This window comes from Dipodomys ordii, unplaced genomic scaffold (genome assembly GCF_000151885.1).
Source record: "Dipodomys ordii isolate 6190 unplaced genomic scaffold, Dord_2.0 Scaffold86, whole genome shotgun sequence".
Taxonomy (NCBI): Eukaryota; Metazoa; Chordata; class Mammalia; order Rodentia; family Heteromyidae; genus Dipodomys; species Dipodomys ordii.
In genome coordinates this window covers 1,113,914-1,141,161 of record NW_012267302.1, presented here as the reverse complement: position 1 = coordinate 1,141,161, position 27,248 = coordinate 1,113,914, and the positions used below count along the sequence as shown (strand labels likewise).

The following is a 27,248-nucleotide window of genomic DNA, read 5'->3' as shown; positions in this document are numbered from 1 at the left end:
ACTTGGGTCCCAAAAGTTCATTATGTTTTCTCCTGTCAAGTTATCTGTTTCCTCTTCAATTTATTTGTAATAGAAACCTCACCCCATTTCTGCTTTGATGCTGGGACTGTGCCTAGCTTCCAACCTTTCCGGCTGGAATGTCAACGTATTTCTACAGGCAATGACAAGGGTCTGTTTTTAACAAAAACCCAAACACTTCCAATAAAACCAGCCTTCCCCCCACCCCACACACCTTTCCCCCTTCCCCAGTATCAGATCAAAATCCATGTGAAGTTAAAACCATGAGTAAATGTGCCTTTTCCAGATTTGCAGCCCCAAGGCAGATGAAATGACCAGACATTATAGCCTTTTAGGGTTGTCCTAGGAAGAGCCAACAAAAGGGGTGACAGCCCCTAAACGGCTGCTTGGGGAGAAGGACATCTGCCTCTGTTTCACCAACCATTCAGTCAGTGCTCAGGCCTTGCCTTGAAAAGAACATACGGGGCTGGGGAGCAATAGTTCGGAGGCAGCCAGTTGTTATATGGCTTTTGTCTTAAGGAAGCCACCCATTACGGTAGAGCCGTAACTCCCAGGAAGCCAGCTGTCAGGGTTGCGGCTCTGGGCCCCTTGGGAAGTAGGGGGGGGGAGGCGATGGGGGAGAGAGGCACGGGGAGAAAGAAACTGGCCAGCTTCCCTTTTAGACACCTGAGCCTGGCTGTTTTTGTAACCAGAGTTTTTGCGTTTTCTTCTCAGTCCCATCTCTATCCACCCTTGGACAGGCAGCAGGGATAGCTCAGGATTCTGCTTCCTTGATCCTCAATTCCCTGAGCTCGGGGCTGGGCTGCACTGGGTTGCGGCTGGCTGGCTGGCTGGGGCGCTCTGATCCAGCGTTCTGCTTTGAAATCTACCCCCTCTTTTTTTTTTTTTTAAGCCAGGTATGATGATGTCAAACGTGATGCCGATGCCTCAGTTACAGACACAGCCCCTGCTGGCGCAGCCTCTCTGATCTCTCTCCCTCCCCCCCCCCCCCCCGTCCAGCACTGGGCTTTTTCAGACAAGTGCATCTCCTAACCAGGTCACATTTCAGCCGCGACCCACCCTCCGTCAGTCACCGAGTCAGACCGCAGGAGGAGGGCGCAGGACGACAGCAGCTAGCTTCGCCAACCGCGGCGGCGGGAAGGGCACCAGGGCATTCCAACCGTGCAAGCGGCGAGACCCCCGACCCAACCCGGACCACGATGCGCGCCCCGGGCTGCGGGCGGCTGGCGCTGCCGCTGCTGCTGCTTGCTGCAGCCGCCCTGGCCGAAGGCGATGCCAAGGGGCCCAAGGAAGGCGAGACCCCCGGCAATTTCATGGAAGATGAGCAATGGCTGTCGTCCATCTCGCAGTACAGCGGCAAGATCAAGCACTGGAACCGCTTCCGAGATGTGAGTCGGCAGGGCGCGGAGGGCCGGGCCGGGCCTGGGGGGCGCAGGGCCCCGGTGTGGGGCGTGGAGAGTGGGGAGCGGCCGCTGCGGGTCTCAGCCGGAGCCTCCCACAACCCGGCAGGGTAACTGTGACTGAAGTAAACAACGCCTGAGAGTCCTACCCAGTGCTGCCTCCCCTTCCTGGGTCCTCGTGCCCCCTTCCCCACTCTTTTGGGGGGACCCACCCAGTCCCGCGCCCCCCTTCCCCCGAGTCCGGGGCGAGGGGGCGCGCCAGGGGCGCTCGCGGCAGGATCTCCCCGCCCCTTGGCGGGCGCGGGGTCCGTGTGCGGTGCGGGGACCCCAGTCCTGGCTGCCACGGCCCCCGTCTTGCGAGCCACCTCGGGCCTAGTCCCAGCTGGGTGGATGCTTTGGGTTCCACTCCTGGGCACCGCCGAAGGCACGGGTCTGGGTGGGGCCGGCGGGGAAGGGAGCGCCTTCTCGCGTTAGGGTCCCGTCGTCCCCCCCTTGGGAGGGGCCGGGAGCAGGGGTGTAAGTACCCGGGCTTTGAATCGGGTGTGGGGGGTCCTAGCAACCATCCTAAAGGGAGCCGGTGAAAGGCGTGTCCACCCATTATTGGGGGGTGTTTGGGGGGGTGGAGGCGACAATAGTGAAAATGCCGGAGGCCACCTCCGGGTGAGTCGGGTCTGGGGTCTCCGCGCCCAGGGCTGCACCCAAGAACCGAGGCTGGTTTTCCCGGACCAACCTAGGAGAGAAAGCGGAGATGTTCCAGGGCGAGGGCAGGATGCACCCACAGAGGGACAAATCGCTAGCTAGGTCCTAGAAGCTGGGTCTGGGGGTCCCTACCAGAGGCCATCCTGAAGCCCGGTTTAACCTTGGGCGGAACTTTGCAGGGGGCGGGGGGGCTGGGAGGCGGCTGCGGACCGGCGGCCTCCGCAGCGCTGTTTACTGCACCTGTAGATCCGCAGGGCTGCTCCCACCTCCCGGCCTGGGGGTGGGGGAGGGGAGGGTGGCAGCTGCCAGCAAGGGAGGGTGAGGCCGGGCCCAGAGCTCCCAGGGGGCTCGGTGGGGGAGGAAGCGAGGAGGGGGTGGAGCCGGATGTACTGGGGAGACGCAGCACCTCCGACCCCCTGAACCCTGGTAGCCACCTTGCACCCCGCGTCCTTACTCCCCATTCCCCAGATTCCTTCATCAAACTCACTTGCTTTTCAACCACAAGCACCCACAAGTTCCTTAGGAATTTGTCTCAAACATACGCTCTCGCTCCTGGAATACAGCCCCACGAGGCTTTGGATGGGGCACAGACTCGGATCGGTTTTGTTATGGTGAGAAAAGTCTCTGTTTCTCCCTAGAGTCAAACCGGCAGGTTGTAATTTCCAGAAGGAAGGAGGGAACACATGCAGCCAGGTTGCCAGGCTGAGCGGCCTTGGACCTCAGAGTGGGCCTTTTTTTTTTGTCTCTCTTTCTCCCCCCCTCCCCCCCAAGCTGGCCCTGCCAAGGGACCCTGGCTCCCAGCAAGGCCTTCCCGAGGCACCTGCAGATTAGCGCAGTCTCCCGTTGCTGCCTGCAGTGAGGGGCGGCAGCAGGCCGGCTCTTCCGGAAGAAATCCATGTGTCACTGGTCCAGGCCTCCCTCTGACTCACTGGCTGTTTGATCCGCGGAAATGGGACCAGTGAAGGTCAGAGGGAAAAGAAATGCTTAATCAGAACAGTGAAGGTTTAAAAATACGATTCTTTCCACCTTCTTTCCTCCACTTGCTTCCAGAAGCCAAACCCGCAGGTGAGAATAAATGACTGACTACTTGACCCCAGATCAGGGCTGCCCACCTGTCTCTGTGTTGATGCCAGCGCCTTCCATCTTCCTCCCTGCTCATCAGGGGGGGGAAAAAACAGGTTTGAAATTCTGCAGAACCTGCCCTTGTAGCGTTCCTGGAAAGCTTTTAGAGCATGTGCTAATTGGGGGAGGGGTGGAGGAAAGGGGAGCTTCAGGCTCTGGAAAGGCAGATTCCCTGTAAAAGGACATCTTGACTGTAGGAGGACAGAGTCAGAGAAAGAAGTGGGACAAAGGCTAGGCAAGAGGGCCTGGCCATGGGGCTCTGTTGGCAGATTCTGCAGAAAGGCATAAAGGAGGCTGCGAACTTGGACCCACTGTATTGCATAATTCTAGCAGTGTCACAAGGTGAATGGCTCCCCCTGTAGTTGTGCAGTGCTTAATGTACTCAGGAACTCTGCCTGAAGTAGTTACTTCTCATCCTTCCTTTGCCAGTGGAGAACCTGCTTCTTGCCCTAAGAACTGAAGACCTCATTAGGCACAGTAGCATGGTCTATAATGCATTTTCCATCAGGCTAGCTTCCTTTTTTTTTTTTGGTCGGTTGTAGAGCTTGAACTCTGGGCCTGGATGCTGTCCCTGAGCTCTTTAGCGCAAAGTGAGGGCTCTACCATTTGAGCCACAGAAGCACTTCCGATTTTCTGGTGGTTAATTGGAGATAAGAGTCTCATGGACTTTCTTTGCTCGGGCTGGCTTTGAACCGCAATCCTCAGATCTCAGCCTCCTGAATAGCTAGGATTATAGGTGTGAGCCACCGGTGCCTGGCTCAAGGCTGGCTCCTTTAAAGACATGAAAAGCCTGGACCCTCGCAGGAGAGAAGGGAATTTCTTTTGAACTCCTAAGAGGTTTCCAAGTCCAACTTGAACCTTGCTCATAACTAGGCACAAGATGGTGCAGGGCGTCCAGTTTGCCTAGATGGGAAGGAAGTGATACGAAGGGGTGGGCTGTTCTCGGGAACTTGGATGGCAGCAGTCAGTGTAGTGAGAGAAACATTGAACAATTGGTGGAACTAAATGAGGAAGATGAGGGGAATCATTTCAAAGGGATCAGAAGAACAGAGATAAGGAAGCAGACTTAGGGTACTGCTCCATGAGGAAGTGGTCAGAGGGCTTCGGAGGGATGCAGCTTAGCTTGCTTTCTAAGCAGGATTATCAGTGAGGCAGGACTTGCCAGCTAGGTAATCCTCCCCTCCAGTGGGAATAGGGCTCTCATATCCTGTGCCTGGTAGATTTTTTTCTAATGCCCAGCGCTCTGTTGCCAGGGAGGAGATTCATGTTGATGGGGATGGGAAGTTGTGGGCCAGACCTGGCTTCTTGGATGCGAAGCCAGCTGCACCCTGCCCTAGGAGGTCTCAGGCTTTTCTGAATCCTACTTCCCAATGTCCCTAGCTCAGAATTGACTTCCTGCAGAACTGGGCGGGACTTTACTGCTGTCTCTGGAACAAAGCACACAGGACACTTGAGAGAAGATGGCCAATTACACAGCATCTTCAGAGGAGGCTGTAAGGAATCTGGCTAGGAAGAACTGACTGGTTTCCTTGGCTCTTCTCTCCTTTGCACTCCACTTCTATTAAGTTGTAATTATATTTGTGTCTAACCTAGTGTTCAACACCCCGAGGCACACAGGTAATCCATGTGGAATTGATCATGGTTGTAAGCCCTCCTACTTCCAGAGCTGCTGTAGGCAGGTTTTTTGTGCCTTTCAACAACCTGTGAGACAGTCACTGGCCTTTACAGTCTGCCCATTTTATGATCAAAGAAACTGAGACCCAGAGAAATTAAGCAGCTTACCCAAGGAGCAAGTGTCAGAACTTGGATTTCTTTTGTCTTGTTTGGGAGCTGGCTTTTGCAGAACCCAGAGATTTGTGTGTGCTAGGCAAACACTACTACTGAGCTATCTCCCCCCAGCTCTCCAGAGCTGGGTTTTGAAGCCAGTGCATGAGAATCTAGCTTTGTTTTTCAGAGGCATGCTAGGCCTTATCTTTAATGAATATGGGAAGGAAGAAGAAACTCTCCTTCAGGCTAATGGCCTATCATTCTCCAAGGCTGCCCCAGACAGACCCAGTACCCCACTGGAAGGGGGCCAAAGCCCCCAATGTCTTTGGCAGCCTGCCACCAACCTGTTCCCCAGCCCAGCCTAGCAATACCCAAAAGACAGTTCTCCTCCTCTCCTCTGAAGAAGGACAGGGAGTTCAGGGCCAGGGCAGCTCAGCCTGGGTTTAGGTCCCATCCATGGGATGTTGAGTACATCCCATAAGCCCTCTGAGCCTCAGCTTCACTATGGAGGCATTTTGTCTGAGGTTATCCATTGCAGCTGCACGGCCCTTCACAGAAAACCACCAGGGGGAGCTTTGATCCTGGAGCTGCTGGCTATGTGCCTCAGTCTCTATGCTAAGCTCCTTACTATCTTCACTAGTTTACCCTGGGCTACACATCTGAGACATGTATGCCAAGAGTTTCAGGGCGATCCTGAGGACTGCCCCAGTGGTTATTATCCTCTGCTGGCTCCGTATAATTTTCAGTTTTTTAAGAACACAAATAGGCCTGTAACAAGAATCACAAGGGGCCTTTTCAAAGACCCCTTCCCTCCTCCCTACCCCACACACTTAAACTAATGAGAATGTGGGATGAGCTTCACAGATGCTTATATGGAAGGGTATCTATGAAAAGAACCCCAAAGTGGGTCAGAGCTGGTGTTTGGAGCGGACTTCCTTTCCCACCTAGGTTTCAAACCCTCCTCCCCCCAGGAGGATTGGCATCTCCAAAGCAGAGTAAGCCTGGTGACAGACTTGAAGACCCAGCAATACAGAGAGTCTGGGATGAGGGAAACAGCAGTGCCTCAGTGTCTAGAGGGGCTACAATGTGTTGTCTGGTTTTCTCAAACTCAGTAGGGGATAGAGAGTTATCTGAGGTGTGGGAGAGCCCTCAAGGGTCCAGAGAAAGTGCTCTGCTTCCATCCAGTGAGAAGACAGACTAACTGCATAACCCTGGGGCAACCAGATGGCCTTTCTGGGCCTTGGTTTCACACTGATATGAAGACTGAAGAGCAGAGCACTGGTGGCTCACACCTGTAATCCTAGCTACTCAGGAAGCTGAGATCTGAGGATCACGGTTCAAAGCCAGTCTAGGCAGGAAAGTCTGTGAGACTCTTATCTCCAATAAACCACTAGAAAACCGGAAGTGGTGCTGTGGCTCAAGTGGTAGAGTTCTTGCCTTGAGCTGAAGAGCTCAGGGACAACGCCCAGGCCCAGAGTTCAAGCCCCATGACTGACAAAAAAAAAGACTGAAGAAAATGATCCACAGAGCCCTGAGCATTCTTTGACTTGAGGAGGTTGCATAAGAGCCCCTGTGCCCCTGGCCTAGCACAGGCCAGGCAGCAAGACTTGGGTTGATAAAGGGACTAGTTTTGAGATCTAACCTCTTCCTCTTCTTTTAAAGACACAGATCCCATCAAGCGTTCTCTACTCTCAAGATCTCCCCTAGACTCCATCGCTTCCCAAGGGCCTCACCTAATGCATCTCACAGGGGAGGATTTTGAGAGGTAGTGACACAGACATGCAGCTTGCTATGCAGTTTCTGCATGTATAGATGAGAAAATGGGCACAGATCTAGGCCTGGATGCAGAGTTTAGATACCAGTGTTTCTAGCCATGGTGAGCAGATCCATACCCAGCTGCAACGCTTGAGTGAATCAGCCTCTGACCCCCAAGGGCATGGCCAGCATCTGTTAGAGGTTTATCATCCTTTGAGGGGTTTCTTAGCCACAGACTCATTTTGGGACACAAGACTGCTTACACTGTAGACTTTATTCTCTCTCTGTGTGTGTGTGTGTGTGTGTGTGTGTGTGTGTGAGAGAGAGAGAGAGAGAGAGAGAGAGAGAGAGATTTCCCAACTGGTGAGTGATCAGAGCCCCTAAGAACTGGGTCTGACAATAAACTGCCTGCTGTACCTTCCCATCTGCTACACAGGGTACCTGGGCCCTTAATAGGGTCTCCAGAATGGATCCCATTCCATCATCTTCTAAGCCCCTATCTCCTCCTCAAGGAGCAGCACTGTGATTTCAGGGGTGTGCATAGGGGAGATGAAGTACTGAACTAAGCAAGCTATTTGGTGGAGGGAATCTTTTCTTCTGGTTCCCTAAAAAGGCAGGACAGACATATCTAGAATTCCATTGGTCCCACTGTAGAATAAGGGAGTGGATGAGTGTCCTTCAGGCCCCCATGCCTGTAGATCTGTGTCTGGGTATAGCAACCACCCCCTTTCTCCTGGGACTAGAGAAGGCAGAGTTCCCTCTACTTAATCTGCTTACAAAGTAGGACAGCCTTCATCAGATCCAGGAGTGGGTACTTACAGGGCCCTGGGTGGAGAATACCATCCCTAAGGCAGGGCATCCTGCTTCATCCTACATTCTTCCTTGACACGTGGAAATAGGGTCAAGGCTGTCCTTAGTATGGGGACACGCCAGGCCTGGCTTAGAGCTTCGTGAGTTGCAAACTCTTGCCTCTTTCCCTGCCCCATTGTTCCTTGGCATAGGGCAGAGGACATAAGGATTGTGAATTGTTCAGGCTCCTGATCACCCTTCACCATGTTCTCAGTGTAGAGGAGCTAGAGAAGCAGAATCATGGAGTCTTATAAACCCTCAGCTTTTGGCCCCTCCCCCCATTTTACCATGAAGAAAGAGCCCCAAAAGGCAGGCATCAGGGGCCCCATCTCCTCTCATAGTCTAATGTTTATCTACTACATATGCCCATTTTCTCTCAGAGATCCTTGGATTGAAATCCTGACCCCCTCCCCCTTACACACACACACACACACACACACACACACACACACACACACACATACTGCATAAGGAAAACTGAGGCCCCAAGGCCCCTTCTCATCTCTGTCCTGTATGGACAGCAAAGACGCTTGCCCTGCAGGAGCCAAGAACTCAGGCAGTGGCACAGATGGCACTGGAGTCAAGAGGACATTGACGAGGGCATACCTGAGCCCTGGCCCAGCTCCTGAGGGCATACCTGAGCCCCGGCCCAGCTCCTGGCATGCAGAGAGTAATGATAAGCATATTTTTACCTCCAAGGAAATTCCTGCGAGGGGAGAAGAGGCGGGAGGCATCTCCCAGATGCCTGTGTCCCTGAGTTGGCCTGGGCCTCACACATCACATCTGAAAGGGGAGCACCCCCCTTTAGCCCTCCCCACACAGGGCACTACCTACTCCAGGTTGCCTTCTGCATGGAAATGTGACAGGTGCCCATTCTCAATTGAGAAGAGCCCCAAGTGGCCCCATTTTCCCCCTCCTTGCTCCATTCCAGGTCCTTCTCTGAAAGGTGGGAGGATTCCTAACACAAGTTCCCCTGCCCGTGGGCCTTCTCCAGGGGACTGGGCTTCAGCACAGGCTCCCTTGCCTCAGGAATGAGGCAAAAACAATACCAGGTATGGGGCCTCTCAGAATGTGGGTGAGGCTTGGCCCACTTCCATTTTTTTTTTCTTTTAGAACCTCTTAAGCTCTAAAAGCAAAGGAAGAAATGTCATGGAAGGGTTATAAAAGCTGTGGTTTATTAAGGTCTCAATATGAACTTCTTTGGGTCCTATCGATGTTTACTGGCTGGCTGTTCTCCTTGAGAGAAGAGAAATCTATCTATGAAGCCCCTGTGACCCTGAGGCCACCCCTGCCCCTACATTCTCTCCGTGTTTTCCCAAGAACTCGGGATCCAGAGGTCCTGGCTTGTGACTTTGCGTGTGGAACTTCTTAGTTTGCAGAATGTTCTCTGGGGTGTTACCTGGGCACCCTCCTCATTTTATAAACAAGAAAGTTAAGTATATCCAGGGCAAGGTGAAGCAGGAGCCCAGCACCCTGACTCCATCCTGGGTGGCTGAGAGCTCAATCCTCCCAACACGGCTTCAGAAGCAAATCTGTCCAAGGTGGTCTTACCCAAGTGAGGGCATTGATCTGTGCCCTGCCACATTCTTGCCCCCTGTAGATGGGATAGCTGGGAGAGATTGGATTCATTTGAGTTATTAAGTGGGTGGATGATTTGGGTGCTAATTAAAATGACAGGAAGTAAACAGCTTCAGAAACACCCAGCATGTGCCCCTAAGCCCACTAGGCCTGCGCACTCCATCTCTCTCCCAGCTTGGCGCAGTGGGCCTGTCTCCATGGCAACCAAGCTGAGCTGCAGAGATCAAAGCAGAAGATGGGTTAGCTCCAAACTCCCAACCAGGGGTGGTAGCGAGATTTCTGGAAAGAGCCTAGAGGAAAGAGGCCCCGTCTTCCTCCTTTACCATCAGTTTTTCCTCTCTTTGGCTGTGAGATTACCTACCTGGGGCTGAAGTAGAGCTGATGTGGCAGGAGGAACTGTCTCTGGCCTGGGACTAGGGGTTCTGCTGTGTAACCCTTCATGAATCACTTAACATCTCTGAGCCATCAATTTTATGACCTGAGAAACAGGAACGATAGTAGTAAGGTTCTCTTGGGGTTACTGTAAAGAGAAAACAAACCAGTAAGTGGAAAGTATTTAGCACAATACCTCCCACAGGGTACTTGTAAAGAGATTAGCTATTGTTAGCAGTGCTTTTACTATCTACAAGGTGCTGGGTGCGTGTGCGCACACGCATGCGTACACACACACACACACACACACACACACACACGAGGTATCTCTGTCTTTAAGGACTTGGCCATGTAAATGAGGCAGAAGGAACCAGAAGCAGTGCCATCACTGGGTGTCACCAGAGTGACAAGATTTCCCCAAGGCCCAGTCAGCCTGCAGGATGACCAGTTGTGGGTGGGGTGAGGGAGAGATGCTGGGATATTGATACATTGTGGACAGAGAAGAATCTAGAAGGAGTCTTGCAAGGATCTGGCAGGCTGAACCATCTGCAGAGTGGCTGTGGGGCTAGGCGGCCAGGCTTGGATGGATCTTGGGCTTGAACGCTGGCCCAGTAGCCTCACTCAGGACTGCCCACTTGGAAGCAGTGAGAAGCTTGGTCAGAGCTCACCCACGGGAGTTCAGTGGCATCAGGTAGCACATGGCATGGGGAGGTTAAAAAAGCTAAGTGCTTGGGGTGGGGTGGGGAAGTGTCTTGTCTGAGTGCACATAAGGAGACAGGTTAGAGCAGACTCAGTCTCCTCTGCCTCTTGCCCCTACACCACTCCCCTTTTGGGGCTAGATGATGTTTCTGTATAAAGCAAAGAAACCCTAACACGTATAAGGTGGGATGGAGGACAAGAACGCCTGGCTCAGATCTTCATCTGTCTTGTGACCCTTTAGAAGTTGCTTTGCCTCTCTGTGCTGCAGTTTTCTGAAAAAACATTTAACATTTTGATTAAAAAAATACTTCTAGAGGACTTATTTTAAAAACATTGAGAATTGAGTGTGGTCGTGCATACCTGTAATCCCAGCACTCAGGATGATAAGAGAAGAGGATCCAGAGTTCAAGGCCAACGATGGCTACATAGCAAGATCCTGTTTACAAAAAAAAAAAAGGTTGGGGGGGAGGGGGGAGGCTGGGAAGGGATGTGAAGGGTAAACAAAAGGAGGAGGCTGCAATGCTTGGTAAGAAATGTACGCATTATCCTGCCCATGTAATTGTAACCCCTCTGTACAGTATCTTCACAAATAAAATAAAATAAAAGGAAGCAAGATTTAATACAAACACAGCGCATTCATAAACTCTAGAAGATTTTTCTCATGTATTTGTTGTGGTTCTCTGTTAGCTTAGAACTCTGGGTCCTGACCCATTTCCCCTCTGGCCTGGTTGTGGGTTCAGAACTCTGGTGAAGGGCTCCCAAATATCCATCTATAGGGTGAGGCTGGGTCACAGCAGAGCCAGGGTAAAAGCAGCCAGGCCTCCGGTTCCCTGAGAAGACCCCCGTGTCCTTGTTGGGCCATTTTTCCCAACTGTTAATAAACCCACTTGGGTGCCATACATAGAGACTGCCGAAGGAAAGGGCATCATTCTTACTTTCTAACAGACAAGTTTTCCAGCTTATATATAGTGCTGCCTCATCTGACCTCAAAGGGCCCTAATTGCGTCCCTAGCTTCAGCCCAGATGAGCCATTCTCATGTGGCACAGAGGATGTCCTCATCATCCTCCCCTCCCCACCACTGGTCTCTGCTCTCCGCATAATGGTCTCTCTCTGCTTTTCCAGGACTCCCCATCTTTCATCTTTCTCCTCCATTTTCTCCATCTGACTCTGGTATCTTGCAGCCATACAGCTTTGATTCATGAAGGGCTTCACTGAGCAGTCAAAAGAACGGGGGCTGTGCACACACTGGCCAGGAAAGCCAGCATCCTGGGCAGCTCCAGTGCCTCCTCTCCTCATCTGTCTGGCTGCTTCCACTGTCCTGAGAGTGCCCTCCATCCCGTCACCACAGGAGGCTGCAGTGATGGCAGAGGACACTCCTTCAAGCATCCCTGTTCCCACCTACTGGGCCTGGCAGCAGTTGGGTGGAGACACAGAGCCTGCCTCTCTCAGGCTGGGAGGAGGTTTCACCTGCTGAGAACTAGGGATGTGCCTGGGCTTCTGGGTTCTTAGAAGTCCTGTCCCTCCCACTCCCCACACTACCCCTCGGTCTCCCTCCCCCACCAGGTTCCCTTGAATTTCTAATCAGAAGTCTTTGGTCTTGACCTTTGAGAGCCTGGTTTGTGCAGAGTCCTGGGGGAGGCTACAGGAAGAAGCCACCGGGTCAGGCTGGAGGGTGGGGGTAAGCAGATTTGAAGGCTCTCAGAAGGCACCCTAGGGCCAAAGGTGCCTGGAGGGGGGCCACAGGGCCCTCCCCTTCCCCATTCCTTCTGGGACAGGTGGGCTATGAGCCACACACCTAGGTAGCCAAGAGCAGCTGATCCACATCTGTCTCAGTATCCAGCCATTTCTGTCTTCTTTGGAACTACAGTGTCTTTTTTTTTTTTTTTGGGTCCGGTTGTGGGGTCTGAACTCTGGGCCTGGGCGCTGTCCTTCATTTCTTCAGCTCAAGGCTAGCACTCTACCACTTGAGCCACAGCACCACTTCCAGCTTTTTTCTTTTTGCTTATGTGGTGCTGAGGAATCGAACCCGGGGCCTCAGGCATGCAAGGCAAGCGCTCTACCACTTGAGCCACAGTGCTATTTCTGGCTTCTTTCTTTTTGCTTACTTATGTGGTGCTGAGGAATCGAACCCAGGGCCTCACGCATGCAAGGCAAGCGCTTTACCACTGAGCCACCTTCCCAGCCCCCTACAATGTCTTTCTATGTAATCCTTGTCTTCCATCTCCCCCCTACTTTATAACCTTCTTAGGGAAGGATGGAGCAGGTGGAGAGATCCCAGTGTGACAGAGGCCGTCATCAACTTTTGCCCCCAGCCCTTCTACTCCTGACTTCAGTCACAAGGCCTCACCCAACCTCTGCTTTCCTTCATCAGACATATGACCCCTCTATCCTTAAGTGCTCCTGGAGAAAAGACAAGATCTAGGTCTGGACTGGCTTCCTTTGGTCTCAACTAATGGGGGACATTGTGCCCCATATGGAGGTAGCTCAGGGATCCTGAGGGTTCAGCCTTCACCCTGAGCTTTGGGCTAGAGAGTACAGATTCTCCCAGAATGCCACTCTGCAACCTTCTTCTTGCTTGCTCCTGGGTTCAAGTTCTTCAGGATACTTGGTTGTTTGGACCTGTTCTGGAAGTCAGGTATGGTCAGAGCCAAGGGGTAGGGAGAGGCCAAATGTGGGAGACAAATGATAGAGAGCCAGGAAAAAGGCTGAGAGAATGTGAGTGGTAGACAAAGCCAGCACAAGCTGGAGAGGGGATCCTGTCCTGGAGGGCTCTGTCTTCTCTTGCCTTCCCCCTCCTCTCCCTCCCATCTCTGATTGCCCTCTCTCCCGGTGGAAGAGGCAGGAATTCTGAGCCAGTGTGAAAACTGGAGGCTGCTCACAGAAGTGGGTTTTCATACTTCATTTCTGGATTAAAAACCATCTGGTGTTGGTGAACTGCCCCCAACTGTCCCTGTACTCACGTGTTGTGCGTGCATATGTATACATACTCATGACATACTACATCCCCCTGGGCATGCATACATGTACTGGGCCCGTACCAATGCACACATGTGCACACAAGGTGTGCACACCTGTATAGTTCAGCTGCCTCAGTGGAAACGGGAAGGTCTCTGCTGGGCACCAGTGGCCTGGCTGTGTGACAGTTGGGCCTGAGCCCGGTTATTTTCTATCTCTGGGCTTTTTTTTTTGGCTTTGCCTACATGAAAGGCAGGGGAAGGGGCTGGCCCAAGTGATCTTGGAGGGCCTTTTTGGATTCCTCTGTCTGAGAACTTGAGGGAAGCCATTGGTAGTGACATAGCTATCTACTTCACTCAGTCTACCGGCTGACTTCTGTAGAAAGAAAGGAAGTTTTGTCAAAAAAAAAAAAATCAGTCCTGCAGCTTGAAGAGGGCCCTTCCTCTACTCAGATGTCAGAAGGGGGCCTGATGAGGAAGGATTCCTGGTGGGAGAGAGGGCACCCCATTTCTGGGAATACCCAGGGCACTGGCGTGAGAATTTCTATTCCCAGGTAGTAGGAGCCCTCTCACATCTGGCCTGGTGCTGGGCTGGGCTGGGCTGGGCTGGAGGGTGCTGTCTTCAAAGCTGGGGGCCCCACCCTACCATTCCCGCGCTGGCCTTACCTTGTTCTCTGCGATGGGATGTAGAAATACTGGCCTCCAGTTGGAGTCCCGAGGGATCAAGGGCTACAGCAATTAAAGGCCATTGCACACAGCACCCAGGGCTACCTGAGGCCAGGGAGGCTCTGGGATCTCATGGCCTAAGGATGGGCTTCACACTGAAGTCCCCTCTCTCTGCTTTTCTCTCCTTGCTCATTTCCGGTGGCCTGTTGCTGTCCTGTCTCCAGGAGGTGGAGGTAAGCACTATATAGGCCTGTGGTCTATGGCCTCACTCTGATTTCTCTTCCCCTGCCATCCGGGGTGGGGAAAGACTGGAAAGGATTCTAGATGTGGGAGTTAGGAGATAGAGGTGTGGGGCAGGAAGCTGGTAGGTCTAGGTGGACAGAGGCAATTTGCATATGGAAGTAATAGCCTGGGCTCTACAGTGAGCCTTGGTTCTGGGATGTGACTCAGCCCTTCCCTTCTCCCTTGTTCCCCTCTGTCTGTGTCTAGGATGACTACATCAAGAGCTGGGAGGATAATCAGCAAGGAGATGAAGGTAGCATGTCTCTCTTCTCCCCCCCCCCATCATGTGGGGGGAGGAAACTAACACCAAGAAGACATGGGACCAGCAGTCACATCCTGACCATGGGCTTGTGTTTCCTGATCATCCAGGCCCCATGGGAGTGGGAGATGGGACTTAGAGGCAGGAGCTCTGGTTACCAAGGGCTCCTGGAAGGAAAAGGGTTCCTGAGTTCTCCTAGCTGATCAGTGTCCTGACTTGTGTTCCCAAAGCCCTGGACACCACCAAGGACCCCTGCCAGAAGGTGAAGTGCAGCCGCCACAAGGTGTGCATCGCCCAGGGCTACCAGCGGGCCATGTGCATCAGCCGGAAGAAGCTGGAGCACAGGTGAGGAGTATGGGAGGGAGAGTCCTGGCAGGGGTATGTGTGGCAGGGGTATGTATGCTCAGAGAGCAAACGCTGTATTGACCTAATTTTATATGCCAGACAGCTACTGCTGCAGAATATAGTATCCAACACAGAGGCTTAAAGCAACAGAGGACTTTATCTCTTGCAGTGTCTGAGGGGCAGAAGTCTAGGAGGGCTTCCTATTGGTGGTTCTGGCTCAGGGTCTGTCATCATCTGAAGGCTTGACTGGGGCTAGAGGGTTCGTGTCCAGGTCATTCTCATGGCTGTGGATTGGAGGCCTCAGTTCCTAGTTGCTGAACTCCTTAGAAAGGCTTAAGCTGAATGCTGGTGGCTCTTGCCTGTAATTCTAGCTACTCAGGAGGCTGAGATCTGAGGACTTCAGTTTAAAAACAGCCCAGACAAGGAAGTCCATGAGGCTTTTATCTCTAATTAACCCCCCAAAAGTTGGAAGTGCAGCTGTAGCTCAAGTAGTAGAATGCTAGCCTTAAGCAAAAAAGTTAAGGGACAGCACCCAAGCCCTGTGTTTAAGTCCTGGGTCTAGCACAAGGGGGTGGGTTTGGGGGGAGAGGAAGACTGGACTATCCTCACAATATGGCAGCTGGCTTTCAGTAAAGTGAGTCATTGCGGAGATAACAAAGAAGGAAGAAAGCCACATTTCTAGACAGCAACTTCCAAATAGCTCCTTTCTATGCCTGTGTCTATATGTCTAAGGCAGATGAGTTATACCAGATAAGTTGAGATTCCTTCAGTTCTGACACGCAATGACTTCATTAAGGTTGTAGTTTCTGAGACTCACAAAGGAAGAAAAGGTTAAGGGCATTTGAGCAGGCCCTTGTGGTACCTGGCAGAACGCTAGTGGCTCACATCTGTAATCCTAGCTATTCAGAAAGCTGAGATCTGAGGACAGCAGTTCAAAGCCAGCTCAGGCAGGAAAGTCCATGAGACTCTTATCCCCACTTAACCACCAAAAAGCTGGAAATGGAGCTGTGGCTCAAGAGCACCAGCCTTGAGTAAAAAAGCTAAGGCTAAAGTTCAAGCCTCAGTATTGGCATACACACACACACACACACACACACACGATGGTACCTGGCTCCAAGATCTCTGCAAAAGGTCCTCCTTCCCTCTCTTCTCTCTTGAATCCTAGATTTGGGATTGTAATCTTAGGTTCCTAGGGCTGGCAAGAAATGACATGGATGAAGAGAACTTGGTGATGGGCCATTCTAGGGAGCACAGGTCAGGTGGGATGGGGACAGATGCATTGGGAACTGGCTCATTACAGCTATGTGGTAATATAAAACCAGGCCTGCCACATCTTCTGTTTTACTACAGAAGGCTAGGAACCAAGGTTTTTAGGTGAACTTTCCATTTTAAAAATGTTGATGAATAACTCAAGAAAACATCAACAGGGTCTGGGAAGATGGCTCAGTGGTAGAGCGCTTGCCTTGCATGCATGAGGCCCTGGGTTTGATTCCTCAGCACCACAGAAGCAAAAAGAAAAAAGCCGGAAGTGGCGCTGTGGCTCAAGTGGTAGAGTGCTAGCCTTGAGCTGAAGAGCTGAGGGACAGCACCCAGGCCCAGAGTTCATGACCGGACCCCCCCAAAAAAAAATAGAAAAAAAGAAAACATCAACAGGCTGGGCACTGGTGGCTCACGCCTGTAAGCCTAGCTACTCAGGAGGCTGAGATCTGAGGATCACAGTTCAAAGCCAGCCCAGACAGGAAAGTCCATGAGACTCTTATCTCTAATTAATCACCAGAAAACCAGAAGTGGCACTGTGGCTCAAGTGGTAGAGCACTTGCCTTGAGCTGAAGAGCTGAGGGACAGCGCCCAGGCCCAGAGTTCAAGCCCCACGACCGACCAAAAAAAAAAATCAACTGGTCTGGGAGCAGTCAGACAAAATGGATCAGTGGCCCAGATGTGGCCTTCTCCAGTGGTTTACAATCTCTAATTTGGAGTGATCCTCCACATGAAGTGTGATCTGGATTTGTTCCCTAAAGGGCTTGCTGGCAAAGGCCAAGCTGGGGTTTATGTCCTCTGCAGTGTCTGACCAGGGACAATTGGGAAGGTGGACCAGAGTAGAGACAGGTGATCTGATATAAATTGCTTGGCCAGATTTCTGTTGGAATGGGCCACCTAGCCCTGTCTCATTTTGGCTTCCTTCTCAACATCCTTCCCACCCCCCTCTGTAGGATCAAGCAGCCCACCCTGAAACTCCATGGAAACAAAGACTCCATCTGCAAGCCCTGTCACATGGCCCAGCTTGCTTCAGTTTGTGGCTCTGATGGCCATACTTACAGCTCAGTGGTAAGGAGCCTTTGGCCCCAGGGTGGGTGGAGGATGTGTCTGCGGACAGAGGCAACAGAAGAATGCTTCAGCTGGGGTTTCCCAAGAAGTCCCTGTCCCCCATCATACCTATGCAATACAAACCAAAGAGTCTAATCAGTACATTCAGTACAGTGCATAGGAAGGACTTCTGTAGCCCTGGCTGGGTTGACCTAATGGAGCCCTTGACCTTGGGCAGGTCCAGGTTGGGGGATGGACTGGGTAGAGACATGTGGTAACTGGAGTAGAGTGAGGCAAGGGCTTCAGGAAAATACCACATATGAGTCCACTGGAAGGAAGGAGTTCTACTTGCTAGTTGCTTAGGGCAGGTAAGTTCCACACAGAGGCATGGTGTTCACCAGCCAGCAGGGGGTGCTCTGGACAAGAGGGCATAATCCCTCATGATTGCAGGGGATGGGATGGGACAGATTCCCATTTTATAGGGGTTTTGTGAGGATGAAATGAAATGTTTTTGTGAAAGCATTTCATAGATTTTAGAAAAGCACAGAAATACAGGTGAGGTTAGGAATGCTTCTGTTAGCAACTAGAAGTTGGGACTTCATGTTGTTTGGTGACACTGACTCTTGGGCCAGCAAGGGTTGGGTTTAGGGGAAGAGAAGCCCTTTTGGGGTGAGGTGCAGATGTATGAGTCACCAGCTGTGGTGTGGATTGAAGCTCCTGAGGAAATCAGGGGAGAGGGGAGGAGGAAGGAGCAAGAGGCCAAGGGCAGAGGGTGCTTAGCAAGGGAGGCTGGAAGGCTATGGAGGAGTTGATAGAGGAGGAAGGGGAGGAGAGTTCATGTACCACAACTGGAGGGCCTAGCAGGGTGAGGGCAGGAAGCTGTCCATCAAGGTCATTCCATGCAGGAGGCAAAAGTTTTCAATAGGTCTGGCTTCTACCCCAGGCCCATGGCCCTGGGCCCAGCACTGGGCCTCCCTGATCTTCTCTGCTGAGTATGAGAAACAAGAAAAACACAATCCTCCCTCACAGAGCTGTTAGAGACGGAGGAGATAGCATTGTAAAATTCTACTATGACCCACTTGGCTGTAGGGTCACCTCAGACAGCAGATAGAATCAGGGATGTCAATTTACCAGCAAAGAATGACAGCCTCTCTTGGAAACTGGCTACAACTGGTATGGGACAGAGACTTAGAAAGTCCAGGGAAGCTGGGCACTGGTGGCTTACCTCTGTAATCCTAGCTACTGAGGAGGCCGAGATATAAGGATTCAAAGCCACCTCAGGCAGGAAAGCCTGTGAGACTCTCTCTCTATACACACACACACACACACACACACACACACACACACACACACACACACACACACATATATAAAGATACTGTACAGAGGGGTTACAGTTACATGAGTAAGGTAATGAGTACATTTCCTATCAAGCACTGCTACCCCCTCCTTTGTTTTTCCCCTACCATCCCTTCTCTCCCCACCACCCCAACTCCTGCTCGCCACCCCCCCAAGTTGTAAAGTTCATTTTCAACATAGCGTCTTGTACATCTCATTGTTACAGTGAGTCAACCTGTATCCTTGTTTCCTTTGAGACTCTTATTTCCAATTAACTACCAGAAAACTGGAAGTGGCTCTGTGGCTCAAAGTGGCAGAGCACTAGTCTTGAGCAAAATCGCTCAGGGGCAGCAACCAGGCCTTGGATTCAAGCTCCACAACTGACAAAAAAAAAAAAGGCAAACAAAGTCCAGGAGGATGGTTGGCAAGAGAATGCTGGTAAAAGCCCACTGGAAGTAGCTGTAGGCAATGAAGGATGGGCCCATGACCCTTCAGGGGTTAAGGGACTGTGACAAGGAGTAGGATAAGCTGTAAGAGCCAAAACAGGGCGGTTGGGGTGAGATGGGCAGAGGGGTAGAGGCTGGTGCAGAGTGGGGCTAGAGCTGCTCCCTGCCACCCCCTTCCTGGGCCTGTTGCCCGTTACCACTGGGCACCCTTGGTCAGCAGAGGGGACAGGAAGGCCCTTCCAGGCCATTCACTGAGAAGGCAGATATGCCAGCTGTGGTGGGAGGTCTGAGGGAGGTCTTAGGTACAGGATCATGGTGACCCTCCACATCACCCAGCCTGCCTTTTCTTGTGCAGTGTAAGCTGGAACAGCAGGCATGCCTGAGCAGCAAACAGCTGGCAGTGAGGTGCGAAGGCCCCTGCCCCTGCCCCACAGAGCAGACGGCCGCCTCCACCACCGACGGCAAGCCAGGTAACCAGTGTGCATGACAGACACTGCCAGGGCTGCTGGGCACCTCCTTCAGGGCACTGAGAGAAGGGCAACGGAGCAACAACTGGAAAGGCTTGGGGAGTCCTGTGGGCTCAGGGGGCCCTGGTTAACATGGAGCAGGAGTGTGGGGCCTCATGCCCATTTTTTATCTCTGCCACTCAGAGCCAGAGCCTGGCTGTGCTTTCACTGCTAAGATGTGAGTGGGAGGAGGAAGCTGAGAGAGGCTGGGAGAGGCTGGGCGAGGAAGCCCCTGATTGCCTGCTTCCCTCCTCTGCAGCCTCCTGAGCCTGCCACTTCACCCTACGTTCAACCCGAACCCCCTTTCTCTGTTCCGCCCACTGCAGAGACTTGCACAGGTCAGGACCTGGCCGACCTAGGGGACCGGCTGCGGGATTGGTTCCAGCTCCTTCATGAGAATTCCAAGCAGAATGGCTCAGCCAGCAGTGCTGCCAGCCCCACTGGTAACAGAACCGGCGCCCTACCTGTGGGGAGGAAGAGAGGGGAGAGGGGACAACCTATTTCTCTCTCTGCCACACTCTGAGTCTGTGAAGTGAGCCCCAGAAATGCTTAACTCCTCAAGGAGAGGTCAGTTCTAGCCACAACAGAAAGTGAATAGCTGACATGAAGAGGTTTTTTGTTGTTGTTGTTGTTGTTGTTTTGCCAGTCCTGGGGCTTGAACTCAGGGCCTGAGCACTGTCCCTGAGCATCTTTGTGCTCAAGGCTTTGAGCCACAGCACCACTTCCAGCTTTTTCTGAGTATTTTATTGGAGATAAAAGCCTCATGGACTTTCCTGCCTGGGCTGGCTTTGAACTGGGATCCTTAGACCTCATCTTCCTGAGTAGCTAGAATTATAGGTGTGAGCCACCGGCTCCCAGCTAAAAAGAACTTCTTAACCTGGATGGTGGAAGCTCTGCCAGTCCTCAGATATGTGGCGGAGAGCAAGTAAAGCATTGCAGATGTGGTATAGTGGCACAGCACTCACCTAGCATGCATGAGGCCCTGAGTTTGAATCCTAGCACTAAAGAATTCTGATGAGCTTTGAAAACCAGATTGATTAATTGATTGATTGATTGATTTTATGGTGCTGAGGGAAACTTTTTTTTTGGGGGGGGTCCGGTCATGGGGCCTGAACTCTGGGTCTGGGCGCTGTCCCTCAGCTCTTCAGCTCAAGGCTAGCACTCTACCACTTGAGCCACAGTGCCACTTCCGGCTTTTTTCTTTTTGCTTATGTGGTGCTGAGGAATCGAACCCAGGGCCTCAGGCATGCAAGGCAAGCGCTCTACCACTGAGCCACCTTCCCAGCCCCCTGCTGACGGGAGCTTGAACTGAGGCCTTGTACTCTCCTTTAGCCTTTCTTCTCTACCACTTGAACCACTCCTGTATTTCTAGTTTGGTTTTTGCTGACTAATTGGCGATAAGAGTCAGATTTGTCTGCCTGGGCTAGCTTTGAACCTGGATCCTCAGATCTCATCCTCCTGATTAGGATTACCGGCATGAGCCAGACATAGTGCCTGGTTCAAAGCAAGGTTTTGAGTGGTTTAATCACTTAAAATAACTGTGTTGTAGGAGAGTGTAGTGGTTTGGGGCCATTCTTGAATTTCTCATCCCTCGAGTTTAGATTCTGGGCCACTCTGACCCTGAACAGAGAGAGGGCTAGGGCTGAGAAAGAGGATGAGCAGGAAGGTTGGTAGGACAGATGATAGAATGTTTCTGAACCTGATCTTCTTCCAGGGCTGGACAAGAGTCTGGGGGCTAGCTGCAAGGACTCCATTGGCTGGATGTTCTCCAAGTTGGACACCAGTGCTGACCTCTTCCTGGACCAGATGGAGCTAGCTGCCATCAACTTGGACAAGTACGAAGTCTGCATCCGCCCCTTCTTCAACTCCTGTGACACCTACAAAGACGGCCGAGTCTCCACTGCTGAGTGGTGCTTCTGCTTCTGGAGGGAGAGTGAGTATGTCCCTGGCCTCTGGCCAGGCTCCACCAGCTGCAGGCTCCAGGGAAGCCAGCACTTACTTACCTGCTCCAAGGTAGATCTGGGCTGTGTGGGCTCTGAGCTAAGGCACTCTTGGAGGCCTTCCTAAAGCGTTCCATCTCTCTGTATGGCAGTCCTCCTGCACAGGTAGCTGGGAGCCTCCAGCCTTTAGCCTCCAATCTAGAGGTGCCAGGAGCTTCCCTAGGTTTGCAGATGAGCTAGAGGTTGGCCTGCCGTTGTTTTCAGGCCTGTAAGCTCAGGCTAACGTTCCCTCTGGCCTTACATTCCCTTGGGATTTTAGCACTGGATACCCACATGTTCTCCCACTTCCTCTTTGGCATCCAAATGGCTTATCCTGTGACTCCAATACCCCCGAGACCCACAGCCACAATGGCTTCCCCCAATTAGAGACTGGATGTTTCATCTTACACAACTTCATTATGGGCAGTGGGGACCTTAGAGGGACCACTTCCACCCTAGGGTGGCCCCGGAGTATTTTATCTTGCATAGCCCCTGCCACGGCTCTCAGCCTCGGGAGGCTTGATGTCTGTCAGCCCTCAGAGGCTCCTCTCTCCCCACAGAGCCCCCCTGCCTGGTGGAGCTGGAACGCATCCAGATCCAAGAGGCTGCCAAGAAGAAGCCAGGTGAGAGGGGTGTTGTGCAGAGGGGGCGGCCGGTATCCCTGAGCTCCAGAGAGGCAAGATGCAGCCCAGGGGAGGCCCTAGCCCAGGATGACTGAGGAAAATAGTTGTGGTTTGAGAGTCTCTAAATCTGCCCCTCAGTAAGTGTTTCAAGCATTCACTTTATGGATATCCAGCTGAGGGAGGTTGGGGTGCAGAAAGAGCTGAGAGCTGTCCATTCAGTTCAGTTCAGCAGAAGTGAGTCTAAGTGAGGCTCCCTTCCTTGGGGGATACTCACCAGATTCTAAACAATTACCCCCAAATTCTGCAGAGAAACAAAACAAGCCCACCCCAGCTCAAAACCAATAGTCCCCAAGAGGTCTTCTAACAGGCTGGCTGGGGAAACACTCAAAATATAAATTGGCACACCCAAAAAATGGAACTATCAACAGAGACTGAGCATGGATGCTGAGGGAGAATGCAGGTGGATGGAAGTTGGCCTAAGGGGTCAATAGAGGTTTCCTGGGGAGCTGGTGTCCCAGAGGAGACTTGAGGAAGGAGAATGAAGCAGACAAGTGCAGAGTCAAGGGCAGGGAAAAGCTTGAGGTTCTCAGAAGCAGCTGGAGTGGGACTGTTAAGAAGACAGAAGTCTGAGAAGCAGGTCACATGGGGCCTTGTAGCTTTCTGAGAGTGGCTCACATCTGGCTAGTAGATAAATACCAGAAACTTGAAAGCCAGCATGGGAAGAAGCTGTAGACCCAGTGGCTTCTTGGGGTGGGGGGTGATGTGAAGCACTCCTCAGGTTCCCCACCCTGCAACCTGATTACCTCTGTATACTACTTCCTCCCCAGCCCATCTCTCTGTAGGTAGCTGATGGGCAGACAGGAGAGAAATAGTGAGTGGGTCCTGAAGACCACTCTGCATCTGATTCACAAGGACTGAGAAGGGAAGGCCAGAACAGCCAGGCCAATAGAGAGGGAGAGCCAGGTCCTGGTGGCTCACACACCTGTAATCCTAGCTACTCAGGAGGCTGAGATCTGAAGATTGCAGTTCAAAGCCAGCCCAGGCAATAAAGTCCATGAGACTTATCTCCAATTAACCATCAGAAAACCAGAGTGGCACTGTAGCTCAAGTGGTAGAGCATTCGCCTTGAGCTGAAGAGCTCAGGGACATTACCCAGGCCCAGAGTTCAAGCCCCACAACCAACAAACCAAAACAAACAACAAAAAAGAGAGAGAGAGAGGCAGCGGTGGGGTGGTGGATCGCAGTCTGAGCAGGTTGTTTAAGGCAGTATGTTTCTCTCTCTCTCTCTCTGTCAGTCATGAGGTCTGAACTCTGGGTCTGGGCACTGTCCCTCAGCTCTTCAGCTCAAAGCTAGCTCTCTACCATTTAAGCCACTGTGCCACTTCCGGCTTTTTCTGCTTATGTGGTGCTGAGGAGTCAAACCCAGGGCCTCACGCATGCGAGGCAAGCAGTCTACCACTGAGCTACCTTCCCTGCCCTGGGTTTGTGGTTGATCAATACCAAGCTGGCTGTTCACACTCAAGGCTCTGGGGTTCTGGCTCTGACCTGGAGGGGTCCTATCCCACTCAGGCATCTTCATCCCAAGCTGTGATGAGGATGGCTACTACCGCAAGATGCAATGTGACCAGAGCAGTGGTGATTGCTGGTGTGTGGATCAGCTGGGGCTGGAGCTGACCGGCACACGCACCCATGGAAACCCTGACTGTGGTAAGTTCTGGGGTGGACAGGCCTCCTGAGGACCTGTGCCTGCAAGGGCGAGAGGGAGAGAAGGCCAGTCAGATCCTTACCGGCCCTTGCTTTGTCCCTCACAGATGACGTCGTGGGTTTCTCAGGGGACTTTGGGAGTGGCGTCGGCTGGGAGGATGAGGAGGAGAAGGAGACAGAGGAGGCTGGTGAGGAGGCCGAGGAGGAAGAGGGCGAGGTGGGCGAGGCGGACGATGGAGGCTACATCTGGTAGATGGCCTTCCTGAAGCCATGGCAAACCAGGGTGCCAACGGCCAGGGAAGCAGGCCAGCAGAAACCTAGACGGCAGCAGGCAGCTTAGCAAATGGATCCGGAAATTAGTGGGAAGGACTTTGGCTCCAGTGGGGCCAACTGGATGTGTGAGTGCATGGCTCATGTGTAGCATGTATGGCTAGGATGGATGTGTGTGTGTGTGTGTGTGTGTGTGTGTGTGAGATGCGCTGACAGACACGTCCTTGATCCACAGTGCCCCTGGCAGAGTACACACCCAAAGCCTCCTCAACCCCCTTCTAGTTCTTTCCTTTGCACTTGTTGTTGGTTTTAAAATATGCACACACACACACACACAACACATGCATGCACGCATATGTACACACACAGTTCCACAGCTCCACTCTTAATACCCTGGGGGCTTCCTGCCACAACCAGTCCTGCCTCCTCCCTCCTCTGCCTGTCCTTTTCCCTCCTGCTTCTGTAAAGGTCAAAGGTTGAGGGGGAGGCAGGAATTTGCCTATTCCTGGAGCTCTTCTCAAAGTTGGGCCTGTTTGGTATGACCCCACCCCCCAAGTCAGGTGAGAATCTATTGGCCACAGCAGGCCTGCCCCTGTGCTGATTTCCCAAGAACAATAAAAAAAATACAAAACAAAACTCCTAAATCAAGCCAGCAAGACCAAAGGTGGCCAAGGGGAAGCTCACAGAAACAGGGGTCTCTGTGAGGACCTTACCAAGCTGTCCAAGTTTTTTCCCCTTTTCAGATCTAGTTTCTGGGGTCCCCCCCATGTTCGCTCTGGGGAACCTGAGGACCAGGAGCAGTACGTACATGCCCATCACCCACCTGGCCCCCTAACTAAATGTCCCCCTTCATGCCCAGGCCAGTCCCAAAACCCTATAAAAGGAAACAAACTGTCAGGGGTGCCATAGTCCATCCCCCACCCCTGGGGCTCACTTTGTCCCTGAGCACCCCAAGGGCTACCCTAGGAGAACAACTTTTCTAAAATCCTGTAGTGTGCAAGAGAAGTCAAGAGTCCATCAGAGGGGACAAAATGGGGAGAGGTAGGTCTCGTGGTCACACCTCACTGTGCCCCCAAACCTCCTGACCAGGCACGAGGTCATCTTACCCAGATATCAAGATGCCCTGTGGCTTTGGTTGTGTATTTGTTGTTTTTCCAGCTCTCTTCCCTCTTCCCTTAATGAAGAATTTCTCACCTGGACTTGGACCTTTGATGCCCTTTGGTGCATGGAGAATGCGGGGTGTGTGTGCGTGTGTGTGCTTGTGTGTGCTTGAGTGTGTGCGCGCGTGTGTGTTTGCACGTGCTTGCGTGCATGCGAGTGCGCATGCACGTGCGTACGCCTGGGAGTGCAAGGAGGGCCCCCTGTGTGCTGGGAGGAAAGTGGCCATGTGGGGTCCATGTGGTGAGGCTCCCTGGGCAAGGCCCCCAGCCTGGCTCTCCCCAGCGTCTCCTGCATCTGCTGAGTTGAGTGAGCATCCATTGGATGTTAGGAAAGAGCCCCCACCCTGACCACCCTGGAATCAATGTCTCCTGAACCTACTCTTGGGGGAAATAGCAAAACTCCACTTTGCCCCCATAAAGCGCTTCTCATCTGCAGCACGGTTCTGATTGTCGAAGTTTTGCTCTTCTAGCTCCCTTTACCCCCGTGCACCTCCCCTCCCCTCTGTTCCCGCCTCTGTCCCCCACCACATCTCTGGTCCTCTGCTCTCCAGCAGTAGTTTCTCTCCTAACTGGAGCTACTTGAAACTTCCTACTTCTAGGATCAAAGTCAGTCTCTTCCTCTGTCCCAGCTGGATTTCCAGAACTGTCCTCATGGGGGCTGTGAAGGAGGCCAGGCTCTCTGAGATAGGTGGGGGGCACAGAGGAAGAGAACTTCCCCCTCTCACTTCTGCCCTGCTCCTCCCATTCTGCCCTCCCCACCTGAGGGGGGAGGGCTGTGCTCTCTGTGTTTCTGGGTATTCTGGTTGTGCACGTTTTTCTGACTTTGTAAATATGTTTTAGGAAGAAAGCAACCGCCAAGTTGAATTAGCCCCCCTGGGTTTGCAGAGGTCCAGGCTTCCCCTGTCTCTGAAGCCCATGTACTGCTTTTGCCCCACTGAGACAGAGCCCCACCCCCACTAAGGCGGACAAAAGCATCTGTTCCTAATGGGGCAGGAGCCTCCATCATACTTTTTGTTAGATGAGCTAAATGAGCATAAGGTTTCTTCGGGACAAAGTCACAGATTGTCTTATCTCAATACTATGGATTTGTCCTTGACCTTAGCTGCTGGCCCAGCCCCTCGTAGGCCCCCTCCACAGGTATCTTTGTCCCTTCTTGCCCAGTGCCCTGGCTTAGGCAAACAGGGGAACTGGGACTTTGTTGATAAGAACTCAACCAAATCACAACAAACCCACATCTTGCCAAACCCTGGAGCTGCCCCAGGCCTCCTTGGCTCCATGGGTGCTGGGAGAGATGGATGGGCTAGGTTGGGTTGGAGAAAATCATTGCACCTAGAGAGACCACTCAGAGGGTTGGGGGGGGGTGATGGAGAAGGGGCGTGGTCTGGGGAGCTCTGGAAAGAGGGTCTGGGACATCAACTGCCCCCTAATTGGCCTGATGGGGCTGTGCAAACATGTTGGCACATCCTTCCTCACTGGTGCCTCCTGATTTTAGCGGGCAAGCTCCCCATTGGGTCTTTCATAAATGATCTCCATCACGTCCAACTTCACTGAGTAGATGGGTGGGGTCCACCGGTACAAACGCAAGTACCCTCGTTTCTCCAAAGCCTGACCCTGAACCCCTTGTAGAGAACAAATGGCTGGAGATGGTGGGGCTGGAGGGGGTCCCATGAAAGAGGCTGGGGGTACAGAAGAAAACTGGACATATCCCAAGGAAGCCCACACAGAGCACACTGCTTTGTCCCCACGGCCTAAAGTGTGTGATGCGCAGTATAACTGAGCTTTAGATTTAAGAATTGTGTTCAAGTGCTTGGATTCCCGTCTGTAGTTTTAAGTGCTGAAATTGTATCTCTCAGTCATTTTAGATGTCGTTTAAAAAAATCAAAAAACAAAGTGTTAGACCTGTGTGTGCATTGATGGGCACTCAAACGTCCCTTGGATCCCCCCACCCTCCCTCCCTCCCTCCCATGCCCCACCCTCTCATGCCCCCACATCCCCCCACTTCCCCCACCCTGCTTCCCCTTGGGGACCCTGCCTCGTCTTGTCTTTATCTGCCTATTACTCAGCCTAAAGAAACAAGTACACTCTACACCTGCATAAAGGAAATCAAATGTTATTTTTAAGAAAATGGAAAATAAAAACTTTATAAACACTA

At 52.4% G+C, this 27,248-nt stretch overlaps 1 protein-coding gene across 1 annotated transcript; it reads left to right on the top strand.

The window, feature by feature from the left end:
* Window positions 1–634: 634 nt before the first annotated feature.
* Spock2 (sparc/osteonectin, cwcv and kazal-like domains proteoglycan (testican) 2) lies at window positions 635–27,248 on the top strand. Its single transcript, XM_013025642.1, has 11 exons — window positions 635–1,406; window positions 14,105–14,113; window positions 14,370–14,415; window positions 14,652–14,766; window positions 16,977–17,091; window positions 19,210–19,324; window positions 19,687–19,803; window positions 21,075–21,293; window positions 21,900–21,962; window positions 23,532–23,669; window positions 23,774–27,248. Exons 1-11 carry the CDS (start codon window positions 1,218–1,220, stop codon window positions 23,917–23,919), a joined length of 1,272 nt encoding a protein of 423 aa, XP_012881096.1. The 5' UTR covers window positions 635–1,217; the 3' UTR covers window positions 23,920–27,248.

Bases quoted from the DNA above. Each gene is read 5' to 3' on its own strand.
- Spock2 (XM_013025642.1), top strand. From the start codon at position 1,218: ATGCGCGCCCCGGGCTGCGGGCGGCTGGCGCTGCCGCTGCTGCTGCTT. The intron at 14,767-16,976 runs GTGAGGAGTATG...CCCCCTCTGTAG, and splicing joins CGGAAGAAGCTGGAGCACAG to GATCAAGCAGCCCACCCTGA. The intron at 19,325-19,686 runs GTAACCAGTGTG...CGCCCACTGCAG, and splicing joins CACCACCGACGGCAAGCCAG to AGACTTGCACAGGTCAGGAC.